Below are 19,016 nucleotides of genomic sequence, written 5' to 3' on the forward strand. Positions count from 1 at the left end.
TTTTAATTGGCCATAGCTTATAAAATTACTGTTGCTCCTTTACCAATTAGTATTAGAACAGTAATAATGCACAGGCAGCACCCTACTAGTTTACAAACCCTTTTTAGGTATGTTATCTCATTTGACTTCATTAATAGTTTAAATTACTCAGCCCTGCAGATAAGCATGGGTGAGAGAGACCCACTGAGCTTTTAGGCAAGTGCAAGTTGCAATAGAATTTGGAAATCAGGGTCCCGGGCTGTGAGTATACTGATTGAGGGCAGCTCAACACTTTCTTTCACATAAGTGAGCAGGGAGAACTGATAGATAATTTTCACTGTGTTGTTTTTGTTATTGATCAGCAACTGGTGTTCTCTTAAGCGTGTTCTTCTCTCCACTTGTCCCTCAGAGTTGGTTTCAGCTGCCCTCTCCCTTTGACAATTACAGATGTGGATGAATGCTCTTTGGATAGGACCTGTGACCACAGCTGCATCAACTACCCTGGCAGATTTGTATGTGCTTGCAACAAAGGGTACACCCTCTATGGCTTCACCCACTGTGGAGGTGAGTGGAATCCCTCTGGAGTCGGATGAGGCTGGGCCTTACTCTTAAGATTCCCCCAGATCAGGGCAATTTTTCCCCCTTGGGGGCTGAACCGGACATACCAGTCCCTGTACAGTAGTAGGGAGTCCATTGACTCAAGGGAAGCAGCTGCTATGGGAAATCTTCCCACATTGATCCCTTTAACTCGTCAAGTGTGAAATGGAGCAGAAAGAAGAGCTGAGCTCCTTCAGCTGTGAGTTCTTTATGGACTTTACTGATGCAGTTGTATTCAGAGAATGGGTGGGTCTCTCACGAGCTGATGCCCTGTCCGCTGGAACTTCCTAATAGATAGTAAAGTCACAGCCCTCGGAGAGGCTTGGCAGCGCATCAGCTAATTCCACAACCCTGCTGTGCGTAGGAACTCGCTGCAGAGTTTGGTTCGAGCTCTTTGAGCTGGACTTTGTGCAGGTCTCTGAGCTGGAAGTGGCACTGTGGACTCGATCTCTTTGCTCTGAGCCCTTGTAGCAGCGTGTTCTGATGTCTCATGATCTTATGGCCAAGTAGGCTATGGCTTAAGTCAGATTTGCCGTCTCTCTGCTCCCTCTAATCATCAGATTCATTCCGCAGCCTTTGAGAATGCAGATTCTGATTCTTATTCTACATGTCTAGGGCTTCCAGGGTGGTTTCGGGGATCTGAGCATGTGGGAACCCCTGGCCTAAGTACTTCCTGCCCATTCCTTGTGTCCTGTGTCCTTAAGAAGAATGGATAGTAGGGATTTGCTGTAGATGGTGTTGTTTCTCTTCTCCTTTTCAACACATCCCTGGCATGGCTGAAAACATACTCTTCCAGTCCTTCAAGGAACCCCAAGGACATGTTCCCTGAATATGGATGTGTACCTGGGTTTTAGTTGGAGTTACCTTCCAGCCTGGACTCAGTCTCAGCTTGATAGGGATTAGTGCAAGTCATTTTTCTTACCAATAGCCCAACTCTATGAACTGCCAAGTGGGGAATCCTAATTCCCTCTGTGTCCCTTGGGATGTAGCCCAGGATGATGGTGGAGCTTTAAATTGGAAGCCTGTGCAGTGTCTGAGTTGGACACCTGAAAGTAGAGTGTGACCCCTCTGAGTGTCCTTACGGGGGGAATTGTTTGGTTAAGCATGGAACTTGAGATCGTCCTGGTGAGGGTCGTGCCAGGAAACCCACTGAGCGGGGAGTAGGTCAGCAGGTGTCACGTGCGCACTCTAAAGGCGGTCAGCACCTTCCCTTAGTTTAGTGGGTTTCAGCTGTGCAACTCCTCTCCTGCTCCTTCTTCAGTGGAGGGATAGTGTCAGCCGGTCAGCAGCGGGCTGCTGTGACAGGAGAGTGTTTTGCTCCACAGACACCAATGAGTGCAGCATCGACAACGGAGGCTGTCAGCAGGTCTGTGTGAACACCGAGGGCAGCTACGAATGCCAGTGCCACTCTGCATACAAGCTCCACTGGAATAAAAAAGACTGTGTGGGTAAGAGGTGCCGAGGCCCGGGCTCGGCGCGCGGGCTCACCGCTGGCCCAGCGGCGCTCTCCCACGTCCCACTGGACACGGAGTGCGGCTGACCAGTCCTCCACTGAATTCTCCTCCCCGGAGCTGCAGCAGCCGATCTTTAAACAGTTCAAAAACAGGAGATACTTTGCAGGCTCTTTGGTGTTTCCTTCTGTGCTTCTGCGTAGGTTGGAACTCACGTCTGGTTTCCTGGTTGTTTCTCTGCATGCAAAGAGTAGCATACCAGGAGCTCCTTTACACGGGTGGGAATACGTGCGGAGTCTGTGTCCTGTGCTGGGCATCAGCGCTACCTTCTTTACTTGGGGCCTTTGATGCGTGGGACTCAGCCGTCCTTGTCACACTTTCTCTGTCTGTAAGTGTCTATGTTTTGTCCTGTCTAGAAGTGAAGGGGGTCCTGCCTACTAGCGTATCACCCTACGTGTCCCTGCAGTGCAGTAAGAGTGGTGGAGGAGACAGGTGCTTCCTCAGATGTCACTCTGGCATTCACCTCTCTTCAGGTGAGTGGGTCCCAGGCCCTGGGGCAGGTCTTCATTCCAGGGCCAGGCGTTCCTGGCCTATAGGTGTTAGATGCCCTCAAAGGGCTTCCAGGGCTTCGACCAGCTGCCCCCGACCGCTGGAGGCCTGTGCTCTGAGACCCTGTATTCTGGGGGTTTCTCTAATGGTCCACGTGGAGCAGGGGTGGGGGTGACCTGAGCTGCCACCAGGAGAGACTGTAACCTTGCTTCCATGCTGACAATCCGCATTCTGTCTATCAGGACTGCAAGAGGCCTATTCTGTCACCTGCGGCTCTTCCTCTCCTCTCAGGAGCAAACAGCAAAAATCAAATGACTCTGCTTTCGGGGGTAATTACCAAACCTGCGTGTTGTCTCTGGGGCTCACCGTATTTCAATGGGCTTCCTTTGTGGGGTACCGTTCTTGGGCATTGGCTTTGTTTTCTTTTCTCCTGATCTCTTTGGTGCCCCAAGCACGTTGCAGGATGCTCTTGCCTGTAGCCTTGGTGCCTGCAATCTGACTCACCACATAATAGACACTTACAGAGTGTCCGCTGTGTGCCAGGAGGCTCCGCGAAGCCCTGGGGCGGGGGGAGGGGTCATCGTATCGGGCAGAGGCCCACGTAGCTCTGGGACCAGGAGACTCAGGTCTCCCCGACTCCCTGCATCAGAGAGCACCTCTGAGGCCCAGCAGGAAATGTGTGCTTGGGCCACATGGTGTTGGTGGAGACGTGGGCATGACAGGAGGAGCAAGGATTCTGACCAGGGAAAGGGGCCCAAACCCTTCCTTGTTTATCAAAAGACAGAGAAGGCTATTTAAAGCTTTGTGGAGTCCTCGTCCTTCCAGATTGAGACAAACATCTGTGATGATGTCATGAGAACATCTGAATAAGGAGGTGGTTCTTAATGTCCATATAATGTATGTAAGCAAAGACAGAGACTCAAGCATGATAATAACAGCTCGTGTGAATGGATGGAAAAGTTAAAACATACCGGCCACTGTATTACATGTATTAGCCAATTTAATCCATACTACAGCCCTCTGGGGCAATGTTACTGTTATCCTCATTCACCAGATGAAGAAACTGAGGTTCAGAGAGGTGAAATCACATATCCAAAGTGACTCAGATAGGAAATAGTGGAGCCAGGATTTTGACCAGGCAGTCTGGATCCAGAGTCTTACGTACTATCCTTCACTGCCCGTCTTGTGTGATGTTTGGACGCAGCCAGATAGGACGCCATGGTCTATTTCACCAAAAACCCTCAGTGATGATCCCTTGGAGATTAAGGCCACCCCAAGGGTAAGCAAGCAAACAGTTAACAGTTATTCAGTTCTTACTATGTACCAGACAGCAGGCTAAACATTTTTTGTTTTGCATTATCTCATTTAATCCTCACAACAGCCCAGTAATGTAAGACTGTGATTATGTCTATTTTACAGATGAGAAAACTGAGGCTTAGGCTTAGGAAGACTAAGTAACTTGTTCAAATTCTTATCACAAGTTAAAGAGGTGGAATTTGAATCCTGGTTTTTGGCTCCAGAGCCTAACATATGGTTAAGACTGACCATGGAAGGAGAATAGAATTTTCCATATGAGGCCCTCAAAGTAGGACCCTTGCTCCCTCACAGACCCTGAAAATCCTAGCCACGTTTAGTGAGTGCCATCCTTGTCTGGAAAGGTGGCTCTCTCAGCCCTGTCCTCCTAGGACAGGCTTATTAGGAGAATCTGCCCTTCCATTTCCCTCAGCTGTCTTATCCAAATTTGAACTGAGGGATTCTGGCCTTCCTTCTTGGAAAGGCACAGAAATGACCTCATTTTTCATTTCACTGTTGAGGTTGTTTTTGGCCCCTCCTCTGTTATGTTTGAGCACTGGATTCATCCTAATTGAAGGCATAAGTGTAACTCTTAGGAGGTTCCTGGTGCCCCCAAGTCACAGGGTAACAGGCACTCTCCAATCCCAAACTTTCTTGGTCTCAGTGTAAGAGAGGGGCTCAGGGTGTACTTCTAGCAGTGGACAGCTCGCCATTACCCACTGGTGTTTCCGTTCCTTTGCCTCTGAAGGTAGTAACCTCTCTCACTTGTTTCTTTCTGAAGATGTCGCCACCATCAGGACAAGTGTAACCTTTAAGCTAAATGAAGGCAAGTGTAGTTTGAAAAAGGCTGAGCTGTTTCCTGAGGGTCTGCGACCAGTACTACCAGGTATGGAATCAGATGGCTGGTGCAGGGAGCTTGCCTGCAGGTGGGAAAGGGGCCAGTAATGAGCGGAGCCCTTCAGATGGGATCAAACAGTTCAGAATCTCCACCGCTCCCTTCACAAGAGGAAGAAGAGCCTCACCTGGCATCCCCCTATGCTTCCAGGGTTATACTTCAGGGTTTCCTTTGAGGGGTACAGAGGGTGAAGCTCTGGGGAAATCTGTGAGTTAATAGGAATCAATAAGGGCTTAAGACGCATAGGTAATTTGTGATCATAGTGGGTTAAATTTTCTAGACCTTAGAGTTTGCTTAAAATAATCCAAAATCCAAATCCAAAGAAATGAGAAAAAGGTTTGGCTCAGAAAGGATAATCTTTGATGAACAAAGATGTAATATCCAGCTTTCCTGCTGGATCTAGTTTTTGGAGGCAGTGATGCCATTGGCTTTAGTAGAACAAATACTTTCCAAGTAGACCTGGCCTTATGAAAAGAGCAGAATCCAGCATTCCTCTTTCTTTCCTAGCTCACATTTCCAGTATTATTTCATAGAATAATTTTAGAGAATAAAAAAAATCAGGATTCATGTATTAGGGAGGATCGTTTCCCCAATCTACCCTCAAATAAATTGTACAAACAAATAAATACAAAGTCACTCTAGTCGCATCTGACTGCCTATTTTAAGTAACTAACCAAGGTTAATTTGGGTACCTCCATTTGATGGAATATTATGCAGCTATTAATTATGGGTTTTCAAAGAATATTTAACGACATTAGAAAATGTTCTTGTAATAATGCTAAGATGGAAAAAGAGAAAGTAACGTTTTGTATATCTAATAAAACCTAAATCATATGAGAAAAATCATGAGTAGAAGAAAAACAAAGTCACCATGTCCTTATTAGTAGCTTATATCTGGGTGGAAGGATGACAAGTGATTTTAATTTTTTCCCTGAATTTTCCAAATTCCCTACAGTGAGTATTTATACTTTTAATCAGAGGGGAAAGCATTATTTAAAAATAGATTTGGTCTTTATTTCACTTAATGGTATTGTACTAATGTTAATTTCTTAGTTTTGATAAAGATACATATAAATGTAAGATGTTAACATTAGGAGACACTGGGTGAAGAGTATATGGGAACTCTGAGTACTCTCTTAGCAACTTTTTTACACATCTAAGCTTATTTCAAAATAAAAAGTTTAAAAAATAGATATGGGAAAATGGAAAGGGAACAGGTTCAAAATGAGCATCTGTTCAGTTTGAGATATGAAGTTAGCTTTTTGAAAAGGTAAGATAGATCTTTAGGGAAAAATTAATTTTCCTTCTCCTTCCTTTGGCTCTGATGACCTGCTGATTTGAACATCCTTATAATGTTAGAGAAGAACATGATACAGATAATCCATCCGTTCGGTAAAGTAAAATCAGTTAATTGTGTGGATGTATGTGGACCTGCTCTTAGGTTCTGGTTAACAATCATTAGTTAAAAGATTCACTGGAAGCAGTGGAGGGAGGAGTGACAGCCACAGTCAGGAATGAGGGTACGCAAAGCCCTGCCTTGCATAACACTTTCGCTCCCATCCTACATGCCTTCATGATATTGTTTGGTTCTGTTGATTGTACCATTTATTGCTCCTGGTTATTTCAAAATGAGCCATCGCTGTTGATGTGCTTTCCAGCTTTCCCTTTGGGTTGGAATTACTCCAAGGTCAGTTTGCCTGAAAGCAGGAGTTAATTTCCTTTCTGCTCCTGTGCTCACTCCTTACTTGAAGCCTCAGCCCCAGCCTGAGACACCATAGTCCAGCTTTAAGAAACCAACTGTGAGAACATGAACGCACCTTAATGAACCACCAGTCAGGAATGCAAGATGACCCCTGGCTCCCATCTTCCACATATGTGGCCGGTCAGTTGGAAACATCCAGCATTTATTCATGAAAATAAGTTTCAAGAGCTAAATTGTAAAGTTATATAGGAGGCAGTACTAGCTCTTCAAGATTAAACTGTCATCGTGCTCCAAGCTGAGGGCTTGCAGCGTCTTGGCATCTGGAGTTAATCATCTAGTCCCTTGAGAGTTGTTCTAATGAAATGTTTACAGAGTTCTAGCGAATGTTCAGCTGAGTGCTTTGCCAGGATTTGGCTTCCGATAATTTTGTTTCTTCATACAGAGAAGCACAGCTCAGTAAAAGAGAGCTTCCGCTACGCAAACCTTTCATGCAGCTCCGGCAAGCAAGTCCCGGGAGCCCCCGGCCGACAGAGCACCCCTAAGGAAATGTTTATCACTGTTGAGTTTGAGCTTGAAACTAACCAAAAGGAGGTGACAGGTTGGTTTGAAAACAGTCTGTGGTGCCAGGCTTCGCACAGCTTGCTCCTTATTTCTTTGCCTTTCACTTTGCATCATTCTTGGGGGGAAAAATAGTGTGACCACTGAAGTATCTCCTGTTTTTTTTTCACCCCCCAAACTAAACTGAATTGGTTTGGAACCTGATGATTTTATCTGCTTCATCAAAAGTCAAAGCTACCATTTTGGTCAACAAATTTCTGTTTGAATCGAATGCTGCCCAGCCAGCTAGGTGCCCAGCTCCAGGTCTCTCCCTATGCTGTCCACAGGGAGCTGTGGGTGTTGGTGGGTGCTGCAGTCGGTCTGGACGTGCTCACATGCTGCAGCCTGACCTCCCCTCCACTGCTGTCTCTCTCGTTTCTGCAGCCTCTTGTGATCTGAGTTGCGTCGTAAAGCGAACAGAGAAGCGGCTCCGGAAGGCCATCCGCACTCTCCGGAAGGCTGCCCACAGGGAGCAGTTTCACTTACAGCTCTCAGGCATGGACCTCGAAGTGGCTGAAAAGTCTCCCCGATCATCTGAACGCCGGGCGGAGTCCTGTGGAGTGGGTCAGGGCCATGTAGGAAACCAATGTGGTGAGTGGCCTGTTGGCGTGGACATTCTTCCTAACAGAACTGTCTTCAGCTCCGGAAACACTAAGGGTAACCAAAAGCAAGTCTGGCCCATCTTTCTCCCCAGACTCCTTCCAGAGAAAACCTGGGACATCCACACTCATTTGAGAACTACACAGTGGTATTGGGCTTGCTACTGGATCAGGAGCCCCTCAGCACCTGGCACAGTACCTGGCACTTAATAAATGTCTGTTGGGTTGAGGAACAGAATGGAAGAGACAGGGCTGATGAGAAGAGGGAGTGTTGCCCTTTAACGGTCTGAGGGACCAGGGTCTTCAAAGCACTGTGGTCCCCCAGCTGAGGCAGGGCTGCAAGTATAAGGCATCCGTGAGCCTTCTCGATACTCCACTATCACAGTTCCCCTATCATCCCTCTGGTTTGACCCATGGTGGTAATGAATAAACTCCTGTCCATAGTTTTGTGCAGAGGCGAGGCTGGAGGTCACTCAGCTACCTTATGAGATCCCTGAGCTATGGCCCAAGCTTTCTAGTAGTGTCAGTTCCAATGTATGTTGCTGGTGGTGGTGGTAGTGGTGGTGGTGGTGGTGGTGGTGGTGGTGTGTGTGTGTGTGTGTGTGCATGTTTCAGAATTAAACTTGAGGTCCAGAACTTGAGCAATATCAATTCTATTCCTCTGATGAAGTGCCACGCAAGAGGAATCTGGGCAAGACATTCCAGAGTGGTCAGTCTTGAGATCTGTTTCTTGTGAGAGACTGTTTGGGGCAATTATGGGAGATTCTACCTAAAAAGTCTTAGGTGGGGGAAAATGAGAGTCTCTCTTTCTGGTAATAATGGTAGCAATGTATTGAGTCCTCACCTGTCACAAGCGTAACACTAAACACTACACCTGCAGGACCTCATTCAGTCCTCGCAGTGATCTTACCAGGTAGGGATTCATATCTCCGTTTTACAGATGAGCAAACTGAAGCTCAGAGGGATAAGCGCTCTTGCTCAAGGTCACATGGATGGTCCCACTTCACAGGCTGTGCTCTGGTCCCAAGAAAGGTGAATTTCAATAACCAGACCCCTCCAGAGTAAATCGATGTCCTTTCTGAAGTGTCATTAGAATCACAACGCGTGAGAAGTGAAGCTTAAGCTAAGGCGTAATACATCAGTGTTTCTGAAGAAGCAAAGCTGAGCCCAGAGGCACTTGTTCAGAAGAGTTGTGAGCAATAGCTCCACAGCCCAACTCTGTTGCTTTGCCAAAACATAGTGAAAATCTCGTGTAGAATCAAGTGTAACTGTCCACCAGGGGCTGGTTCTCAAATAGTCTTGACTTTTATTCCAGCTGACTCTCTTAAAAAGGAAAAAAAAAAAAAAAAGATAAAAAAAGATAAAAACAACCCAGCTGGTTGGTTTGTTCTCATTTAAAATTCTAAGAGTTCCAGTTTCCATACCAAAATGTTGACGAGAGGTGGCTGTCGCTGCCCTACTTTCCAGGGTGAGTTGCAGAAACTGTCAGGGACAGGCCTCCTTCTGGCCTCTCAGAGCTGAATTGCACCCCTTTCCCCCCAACTGCTGTCCTGTAGGAAGAGTCCCTACAGGCTCACCAGGGAGCCTTTATGGCCAGTTAAGAGTTCAAGAAAAACTAGCGTCAAGAGCCCTATAGAACAGCTCTCAGTGAGAATATTATTAATACTACCATGGGTGTGCTTCTGGGGAATAAAGGCCTCAGGGTGAGGATCAGGAATTACTTAACAGAGGCCTCGTGACCGTGACAACTTGTGAAAGATATTCAGTACAAGTTTTGTGTAGCTGCTGTGTGTATGACTGTGTCCCTGAGATGCTTGTCATGCTGCGTTAGGTTGGATTTGCTTCTATGAGAGGCCATGTGTCTTGTCTCAAGAGCTGCCTCTAGCACTGGATGAATTTTGTAGTCCACAGGGGACCACATCAGGTTCACCCTGCCTGACAGCAGTGTTGAAGATTTTACCATGTCAAGGAAATAGCACAAGGAACTACCAGTGAAACTCCCTCCTCTTGCTAGAAGGAGGAAGTGGGTGTAAAGAGGGGTGAGGTGTGTTAGTTAGAAAGGCTTTTTACCCAGCAGACTCCTGGCATGGGCAAACCAGGGTGTGTGTGTGTGTGTGGGTGTGTGTGTGTGTGTGTGTGTGCGTGCGTGCACACGCGCACGCGCCTTATATTCCTGATCTATTTAACAGCGTTAGAACATCATAAAGACCAGGTTTACTGTTATTTTCTGAACTCTGATGGCACATGTAGTGGAGACAAACCTAGGATCCTTTTTAGAAATTATTTTGTGTTTCTAGAAAAGAGTCCAAAGAGTGTTTTGGGTCACCTGGAAGGAGAGATGGGAGCATTATGTTTTTCCTTTAAGATATTTTTATTTAGTTTTTAATGACCTAAGTGGTGCATGTTTCAAATGATACAGAAATGTACACAGGATGGAAATTTTCCCATCAGCTCCCAATCCCACTCCCCAGAAATAATCACTGTCAATAGTTTGCTGTATATTTTTCCACATTTGTTTTTATGCACATATAAAAAGGAAATTTTATTTATTCATTCAATAAATATTTATTGAGCACCTGCCGTGTGCTGGGGACTATTCTTGGTGCTGAGAATCCAATAATGAGACAAAAGAGCAAAAATCTCAGCCCTCATTGAGTTTAAAGTTCTAGAGGAGGGAGACAGACCGCAAACCAATAAAGAAGGAAATATATCCTGTAGCAAATGGTGGTAAGGGGGTGAAGAACAGGTAAGCAGGGAAGTGGAATAGAAAACGCCGGGGCAAGGGGAGAGGTGAGGAGGAGTGTACTCCCCCAAAACATAGACCGTGTTCAGGGACAGTGGTCATTGGAAAGTGTCATTTGGGCCGAGATGTGAAGGATGGGAGGAACCAGCTAGGGGGACAGCTGGGGAAAAGAGTCCCAGGTGAAAGCAACAGCAAGCACACAACCCCTGAGGGGCTGGAGAGAAGGCCAAGATGATGGGAGCTGAGGGAGGGAGGGCAGAGAAGACAGCCAGAGCAGGAGCGGAGGGCCAGATCGTGCGGGGAGTGGAACCTGTGGTGAGGACTGTGAACCTGAGTGAGAAAAAAGCCAGTGAAGGGCTTGAGCAGAGGGGTAACAAGGTTCTGACTTATGTTTTAAAAGGATAACTTTGGCTGCTGTGTTGAAAACAGGCTGTAGGTTTATGTGTGAAAAAAACATTAAAAAACGTATCAGTGCAATTTTAATAGTGCTGTGTATTGTTCTTAACTACAGAGTAGATCATGGACATCTTTCCATGCTAACTGAGGAGCTACCATACTTCTTTTAAAACTTCCTAGCCTGTATTTGTTTTAAGACACCAGTATTTATTAGCCATGCTCTATTGGTGGACATTTAATCAAGTTATTCCTAATTTTTGTATTACAAATAATGCTGCAGTAAATTTTCTTTTTGTGCACATGGCCAGTATTTCTGAAAGATAGACTCGTAGATGTCCAATTGCAGGTCAAAGGATGTGCATATTTAAAACTGAATAGATACTAAATTACCCTCCAAAAACGTACTGATATACACTCCCTCCAACATTGTATCTGAGTGTTTTTTGCCCTATATCATTGCTAAGATGGATTATATATTACTGATCTTTTTAATTTTTACAAGTCTGATAAGTAAAAATAATAGTCATTTTAACTTGTTTTCCTTTGATTATTAGTAAGACCGAGCATGCTTTCATATGTCTGTGGCCATTTGGATTTCTTCTGAGAATATCCATATTCTTTGCCTATCTTTCCATTGAATTTTTTGCTTTTCCAGTATCATTTTTAAAAAATAAAATTTAAAGTCCTAAATTATATCAAAGAACATAGTCACTCCTGACCAAACATTTTCTTTCATATAGTCATTTTTATATAGTAAAGTCTCATTAATTTGGCATTTAGGGCTTTGGGGACAACCTGCTCTGCAGGTGACCTTTGTACCATCTGTGATTAATTTTAGCAAGATGGCAAAAAAAAAATAGCGATTATATTCTCCGAGGAACAAATTTCTTAAGCTCATAGTAATTCATAAAGTCCTTTGTATCTAAAGAAAGATTGATGATGACACGGATTTCTATTTTTCTTTCATAGCTATTGATCCTTTCATAAAAGATGCATTATTTAAGGAATATACTTGCTAACATAAATTTTTGTATTGATTATTCTGAAAACTTGCTGAAAGTTTAAAGAGACACAATCTAGGCAGCTGGAAAACTGGGAAGTATTCTTGTGCCTGGGTTCTTGAGAGACTAGAGAAGTTTTAATTCAACTTTTAATAGTAGTAGCTTTTTTCTGCAGCAGTTGAGAAGCATTAATTCAAACCGAATTTATTGAGATCCCACTCTGTGCCACTCTATGAACTTGGGATGAAGCAGTGAGAATATAATGGGTGAGAAACCTGCTTTTATGAAGTTCACATTCTAATGGAGGGAGATGGACAATAAAAAAGTAAAGAAAAAGATAATTCCAGAAATTATAAGTGCTGTTGAAGATAATAAAACAGAAAGGTCAGAGCAGAGGAGAGATGGCTACTGTCTACAGGGTATTCAAGGAAAACTGTCAGAGCAGGTGACGACTGAGCTAAGACCCAAGTGAGAAGGAGGAGCTGGCCATGCAAAACTCTGATGGAGGCGGGGGCGCTCTGATGGAGGAGGGGGCGCTCTGATGGAGGAGATAGCAGCCAGTGCAAAAGGCCTGAGGCAGGAAGGAGACAGGCATTTTCTTCTTAATTTTTTCAAAATTGAGAAATTATTTGGAATTGAACAAACAGAATATTTCTTTTCTGTTTTAAATCAAGGAAAATATAAAGTGTATATTAGCAATATAGACCAATATTAAACCAATATTTATCGCACAGACTTGGTAGGAAATTCTTTTAATTAAAAAAGTTTAGAAAACATAACTTAGTAAAATGTTGACATTTATTGAGCACTTAATGCGTTCAGCCCTGTGCTAAGCACTTTACATGTCTCACCTCATTTAGTCTCACCACAAGTCTATTCTGCATCACGCCCTTTCTGCAGATAAGGAAACTAAGACATAAGAAGGTAAGCAGTTTTCCCACCATCATGCAGCAAGTAAGTGGCAGAACCAGGATTCGCATTCAGATGTGGCTCAAGAGCCTATGTTCCTAACGCTCAGACTGAGGACTCTCACCTCTCCCGCGTACCGCCTGTGCCCTGTGATTATCTCACTCATACTGCACTCCAGGGCCAGCTCTGTGGTGGGTGCTGAGGAGGACTGAATACATAAGACGGCATCCCTCAGATCGTAACCCTCCCAGGGAAGAGTCAGAGAAGCCTTCCCCAAAGAGAGAAAGCCTGTCCTGAGTTTTGAAGGCTGCACAGATGAAGCATAAATGGAGAGGAGTATTCAGGCAGAGCAATAGCCTTAGGGAGTGAGGATGAGAAAGATATGCACAGGGCATCATCGACATTTGGTATTACTAACCCTGGAGTGGAAGGTAGAATGCGGTGGGCTGCTAGGCTAGTGGGGAAAAGCATGGCCAAATCATGAGAAACCTTGAATATGTTACTAAGGAGCCTTGACTATATCTCTAGGTGACAGGTGTCATAGAGGCTTTAATCAGGGAGCATGAGGTCATATTTATATTCTAGAAAGACCAAATTGGGGGTCAGGAATGGAGGCAGAAAAACTGATTTGGAAGCCTCTGAATGCTTTACATAAGAGATAGGGAGAACGTGAAGGCGCTAGATGGAGTAGAAAAGAAGCAATGGTTTAGAGAAATATTTAGGAGGAAACGTGAGCAACATTTGGTGATAAATTGGGTTGGGGACTGAGACGAGGAAAAAGTTGAGGTGAGCTCAGATGCTTCCGACTTGGCCTCTGATCCCGCACTCGCTTCCCATATGTCCCTCATCTCACCCAGCCCTGTTTCATATGCAGGAGGCGCTGAGAAAAACCCTGTGGGTTGGTTGAATGGCTAGATGAATGTGATCACTGGGGAAGAAATAATCAGAAAAGATTTATAGGAAAAGCAGAAAAAAATGGGCTCTTGAGAGGGCATGAGAAAGAATAAAAACTCAGATACAGAAAGGGAGACTAAAGGCTGAGTTTGAGACGTGCAGGGAGGCAAGTCAAGGAGGTTTTTGAGCCGGGGAGTGAAGCAGTCAGAAAAGCACGTTAGGGAGGTGAACCTGATGGTAGGATGTAATAACAGAGATGAGGCTGGGAGGAACGGAAGGAAAGGAAAATAATTGGAAGGTTGTTACAGTAATCTAGATATGAGACAGTGAGGAGCAAAGGACATTAGTGCCATGGGGATGGAGCGTAGGGGAGGGACAAAAGGGACACAGGATGCTGCAGCAGTGAGGAGAGAAGTCTGGGATAACTGTGGTTTGGAGCCCTGGTGACTGGGAGTATAGAGATGCTGTTAATAAAGAGGGTAAGGCCGGAGGGGTAGAAGGCCTGGGCAGGGAAGGGAAGAGAAGCATTCCCCTTGGGAAAGTTGAATTTGAGTTGCAACCAGACTCCCAGGCAGAAATGTCCATGGGCAGGTGGGAGTCTAGGAAAACAACTTCCTCAGGCTCCTCGCAAAGGCTAAGTCCTCCACTGGGGCTCTGGAGCCCATTCCCTCTCACCGTCTCAAGAACGATGCTCCTGCTGTTGTCCCCACTGACCCCCGTCTCAGAATTCTCCTCCTCTACTGCATCATTTCCAACAGCATACAAACCCGCCTCCTGTCTTAAAACCCACACACATCCTCCTTTGACTTCCTGCTTCTCTCCAAATCCTGCCTCCTTTCTTTGACCCCCTATAAAGCAAAACTTCTTGAAAGACTTGTCTGAATTTGCTGTCTTTGCTTCCTCACTGACCGTTTTCTCCTCCACTCTGGCCAATCTGGTTTTCATTCCCAGCCTCTTCACTGAAACTGCTTTTCCCGAGATTTCTAATAACTTCCATGTTACCAAAGGGGGGACAGCTGTCACTCAGACACTGCTGATCACTCCTTCTTCCTGGAAACTCTTCTCATGGGTTTCACATACCATACACCTCCTACTTCACCAGCTGCTCCCTTTTCATTTTCCATACTGGTTCTTCCCTAAATTTTTATCTCTGAACATTGTGGATCCCAGGGCTCAGTCCTCCATGCTTTCCTCCCTTATCTTCACACTCTGCTTGTTGAACTCATCCAGCACCATAGCTTTAAATACCACCGTATGCTGGGGGCTCCCAAGCTGCCCTCTCCAGATCTATCCTCTATCTGAGTTACGGACTTCTCTGTCCTAGAGGTGCTGAACGTTTCTGATCATCTCCGCACACGTGCACACACACACACACACACACACACAGAGTGAAATACTTTTGAATGTATGAATGTTTACTTATTTTAAAATTATGTACTTGTATTGTTGGCTAATATATTGTGTACATCATAAAAAGTAGAAGAATGAGATACAGATTTCATAAACAAACTTTCAGATAGCTGGCTAGTCTCTGAGGGACCATATTGACAACTTGGCAAAGTTCACTGTTAACAGCAGTGGTTGTAAATCATTTCTCAAGCAGTCTTTTTGTTCATTGCTAGTGTTTTGGCTTCACTCTTGTCAGATCGGATTCAATCGTCACTGTCACTATTTCTATCTTGTGATGTGGTTTGACAAGAGCTAGTACCAGGAGAACAGGCTGTGTCAGCTCTGCATTTCCCTGAGGTTCACCTGTGCCTGCACCATTGGTCCTACATCGTGGGTCCAGGGTGTGTACAGGAATCGTCTGAAGCTGCCTTCTACTTTGTGATGTTCCTTTGATTGAAACTAGATAATATAATCAGGAAATCTGCTCAGTGAGGCATAATTCAACTGAAATTCTTCTCAAGACACTGAAAAGAAGTGGATCAGTCAGTACCTCCCCACCCACAGAGTGTGGGATGCCTGCTCTTCTCTTTCTTGGGGACTTTGTGTCTTCACGTGAGTCTCTGACGTGCGGAGACGTGGACTGACTGAGGGACCAATCTTTTTTCTTTAAACAAGGATTTTTTAAAATTTATTTATTTTTCTTTTGGTTTTATTGAGATATAATGGACATACAGCACTGTGTAAGTTTAAGGTGGACAACATAATGATCTGACTTACGTGCGTCCTGAGATGATTACCACAGTAAGTTTAGTGAACATCCATCGTCTCATATAGATACAACATTGAAGAAATAGAAAAAAAAGTGTTTTTCCTTGTGATAAGAACTCTTAGGATTTACTCTCTTAATACCTTTCATATATAACGTACAGGGTTAATTATATGTGTCATGTTATGTCAATACATTACATCCCTAGAACTTATTTATTTTATAATTGGAAATTCGTATTTTTTGACTACCTTTATCCAATTTCCCCTTCTCCCACCCCCAAGCCCTGCCTCTGATAACCATAAATCTGATCTCTTTTTCTGTGAGTTTTTTTTGTTTGTTTTTGAAATATAATTGACCTACAACACTGTGTTAGTTCTTGGTACATGACATAGTGATTCAATATTTCTGTACATTTCAAAATGATTACCATGATAAGTCTGGTTTAGATACTAAACCAGTGAACCTTTCTTTATGTCATATTTTTTAGGTAAAAATTAATATACACAGGTGTGAAAATTCTTTGCCCACACCCCTGAGGTGTAGTGTTCTACCTTGGAGACCACTGGTGTGACCAGTGCCCTACTCAATACCAACACTTGCATGGCCCAAAAGTATCTTAAACTCAACATGTGTAAACAAAGCATTTTATTCTCCTCCCTCCAAAATAAAAGCCGCTTCTCTCTCGTTCCTGTAACTGGCATCCCTATTTGCTCAGTTTCTCAAGGTGAAAACCTCAGCCTTCTTGGCCTCTCTTGTTCTGTCATGCTCCTTATTAAATCCATTAGCAAATCCTGTCGCATCTGCCTTCAGGTTACGTCCTGAGTTTAACTAGTTTTCTCTTCCTCCGTTCTTTCCCCTCTGTTGCCAACCACCACCACCTCCTGCCCAGTCTCTTGCAGTGAGCTCTGAATTGTCCTCTTTCCTCTAGCCCGCCTTCAGTCTGTTCTCCACACAGGAGCCAGAAGATCTTTTAGGAGCAAGTCAGGTCCTGTCACTGCCCCATTCGGAACCTGCAACACACTTTGAGTAAAGTCTAATTTCCTTACCATGACCTTCAGGAACCTATGTAATCTGGTCCTTGTTTGCTTTTAGAGTTCATCTCCTGTTCCCTAGCCCTTTCCACTGTGTTCCTGCGACACTAGCTTTTTTGCTATTAGGCAATACCATCCCAAGTCTGTTTCTCTCATTTCACTCTGATCTCTGCTCAGAGAGGCCTTTCCTGGCGACTCTTCTAAAATAGCATTCATGCCTCTGCCCCCACCGCTCTTTGCCTTACTGTCTCCCTCTGTTTTACTTTTCTTCGTCACACTTACCTCTACTATGCACGTATTTGTTTGCTCATGTATTGTCTCACTAGAGCGAGAGCCTCTTTAGGGCAGGGCCTCGTCTGTCTTCTCTGCTATGTCTCCAGCTCCGAGGATGGTACTCAGAACACAATCAGTGCTACGTATTTAACTGAGTCAACGAGCAGGTGAATCTTCACAGGGACAACAGATGAAATCCCAGGGATAGTTGTCAACACCAAGAGAAAAGAGAGCAAAGGGCAAATCTTTGGGGAGATATTTAAATTGAGGGCAGAAGAGACACCCTAAAGGAAGTGAAATCTCAGCCCCGTTAACAAGGCATAAAGAAAACGTAGGATGCGCTGGGGAGCTCAGCAAGGAAGGCGTCAAGTCGGGATCACCTCTCTGCCCCAACTGTGAGAATGTTTTCAAATGGCACACTTGAGCACACACCAAGAACCTGGACAGATGTGACACATCAACCTCTCAGCCCAAGGGGGTGCTGTCTCCTGTTACCCTGAGACACTCATTTAAAAGGGGTTCAAATCAGGATGCTGAGGCCACAGCACTGCCTCGAGCGCCGTTGCCTCTGAGCCGTGAAAAAGCAGCAGCTCCGGGAGACCCTGGGAATCCACGTGGGCTGCCTGTGGCTCTCCTTCAGAAGGCAGGGCGTGATTCTTAAGAAAACAGTCAGATGCTGGAGAGTGACCCCTTTTATTAGGTTCACCATCTTAGCCACAGAGAGACCATAGTGTTTGTCCATAGCCTGAAATGCTCAAAGGCTGTAGTGTTGAAAAGAGGGCCAGCCTTCAGGTCTCTTTGTCACCATTAATCCTGGTCCCCACTGGTCTCTCCTTTTGCATCAGAAAAGCTTTTTTGCTGCCCCCCCCCCCCAAGAGGGGGAGAAAACAGCTGTGCAGGATTTGAAAATGGGATTTTAATGGTCACTGAAGACACACAAAAGCTTTGCTGTGATCGCGAAGTGTTCTGGGGGCAATTGACTCCTTTGTCTGGGGCAGCAAAACAAGCTGGCTGCTCAAGGAGAAAAGAGAAGCAACTGGAACTGGGATTGAGGTCTCTTTAGGCCAAATCTTCAGCACATTTGCAAAGAGCTGTTTTCAGGCATCTCTTCATGACATTTCGGAATTGCTTTTTAGTTTAGCTCATTTTTACCTTGTGAAGGAAACAAATTAATCTGGAAGGTGCTTGGCATGGATTATTTCTGTAGGTCTTTCTGTCTGGAAGGAAGATGGAAACTGAGTGACAAGATGAGTTTACATGGAGCAGGCCTTTCACTGTGAGAAAAAAGGAACGATGCCCTCTTTTCTGCAGGACAGCCTGAAGGGCCTTTCTCAGTCCTTTGCTTACTTGAGAAGTTGCAACAGATGTGGGATACTGTGAGGCTTCACAAAATGTAACCTTGAAAAGGCTTTAGGGGGTTTCAGTAGTTCTAAGGAGGAGTGGACAACCAGAGCAGTGGGAGTTCATCCAGTTACTCTTTGCAGAGAGAGCCAGGTCCATTCTTGTCCACCCATGATGGGGATCATTTTCTGCCAGACGAACAATGATGAAATAGCCCAAGCTGATCTGACTCAGCTGTGATTCATGGGGCTGTTGGAATCATTGCCGTTGTATGGGCACCGTCCCTTTAGGTGAAGAAGTGTTAGGAAAACAGCTGTTCCCAAAATGGACATGGCTTGGGCTAGAGGAGTTCCAGACAGCCTTGGTTTTATTTACTTTCTGCCAGTCTTCTTGACAGTTGGCTTGTTAGAGCCTTGAAGGGGTTATGCTCTCATTTACCGGCCTGCTTTAGGCACTGGGATAGTCAGGTTGGACGCAGGATAAAAAGCCATGAATTCCTAGTATGTAATTCAGCCCAGCATTTCATGGCAGATGAGCTGAAACTGGAGTAATTATGGAAACCATTATCCTGTAGGGCTGCATTTAGAGAGTAAGTCTGGAATTATAGG

At 44.9% G+C, this 19,016-nt stretch overlaps 1 protein-coding gene across 5 annotated transcripts in view; it reads left to right on the plus strand.

The window, feature by feature from the left end:
* SCUBE2 (signal peptide, CUB domain and EGF like domain containing 2) overlaps positions 1-19,016 on the plus strand; it is a 64,614-nt gene that overhangs the window by 28,731 nt on the left and 16,867 nt on the right. For 4 of the 5 annotated variants that reach the window (XM_057748896.1, XM_057748895.1, XM_057748894.1 and 1 more), the window contains 7 exons: positions 427-543; positions 1,902-2,024; positions 2,444-2,560; positions 2,819-2,905; positions 4,651-4,755; positions 6,909-7,064; positions 7,448-7,654. In XM_057748896.1, the coding sequence (XP_057604879.1) occupies positions 427-543; positions 1,902-2,024; positions 2,444-2,560; positions 2,819-2,905; positions 4,651-4,755; positions 6,909-7,064; positions 7,448-7,654 (912 nt within the window). The remainder of the gene's footprint in view (positions 1-426; positions 544-1,901; positions 2,025-2,443; positions 2,561-2,818; positions 2,906-4,650; positions 4,756-6,908; positions 7,065-7,447; positions 7,655-19,016) is intronic. The other variant, XM_057748897.1, reaches the window with a different exon arrangement.

This window comes from Hippopotamus amphibius, chromosome 9 (genome assembly GCF_030028045.1).
Source record: "Hippopotamus amphibius kiboko isolate mHipAmp2 chromosome 9, mHipAmp2.hap2, whole genome shotgun sequence".
Classification (NCBI taxonomy): Eukaryota; Metazoa; Chordata; class Mammalia; order Artiodactyla; family Hippopotamidae; genus Hippopotamus; species Hippopotamus amphibius.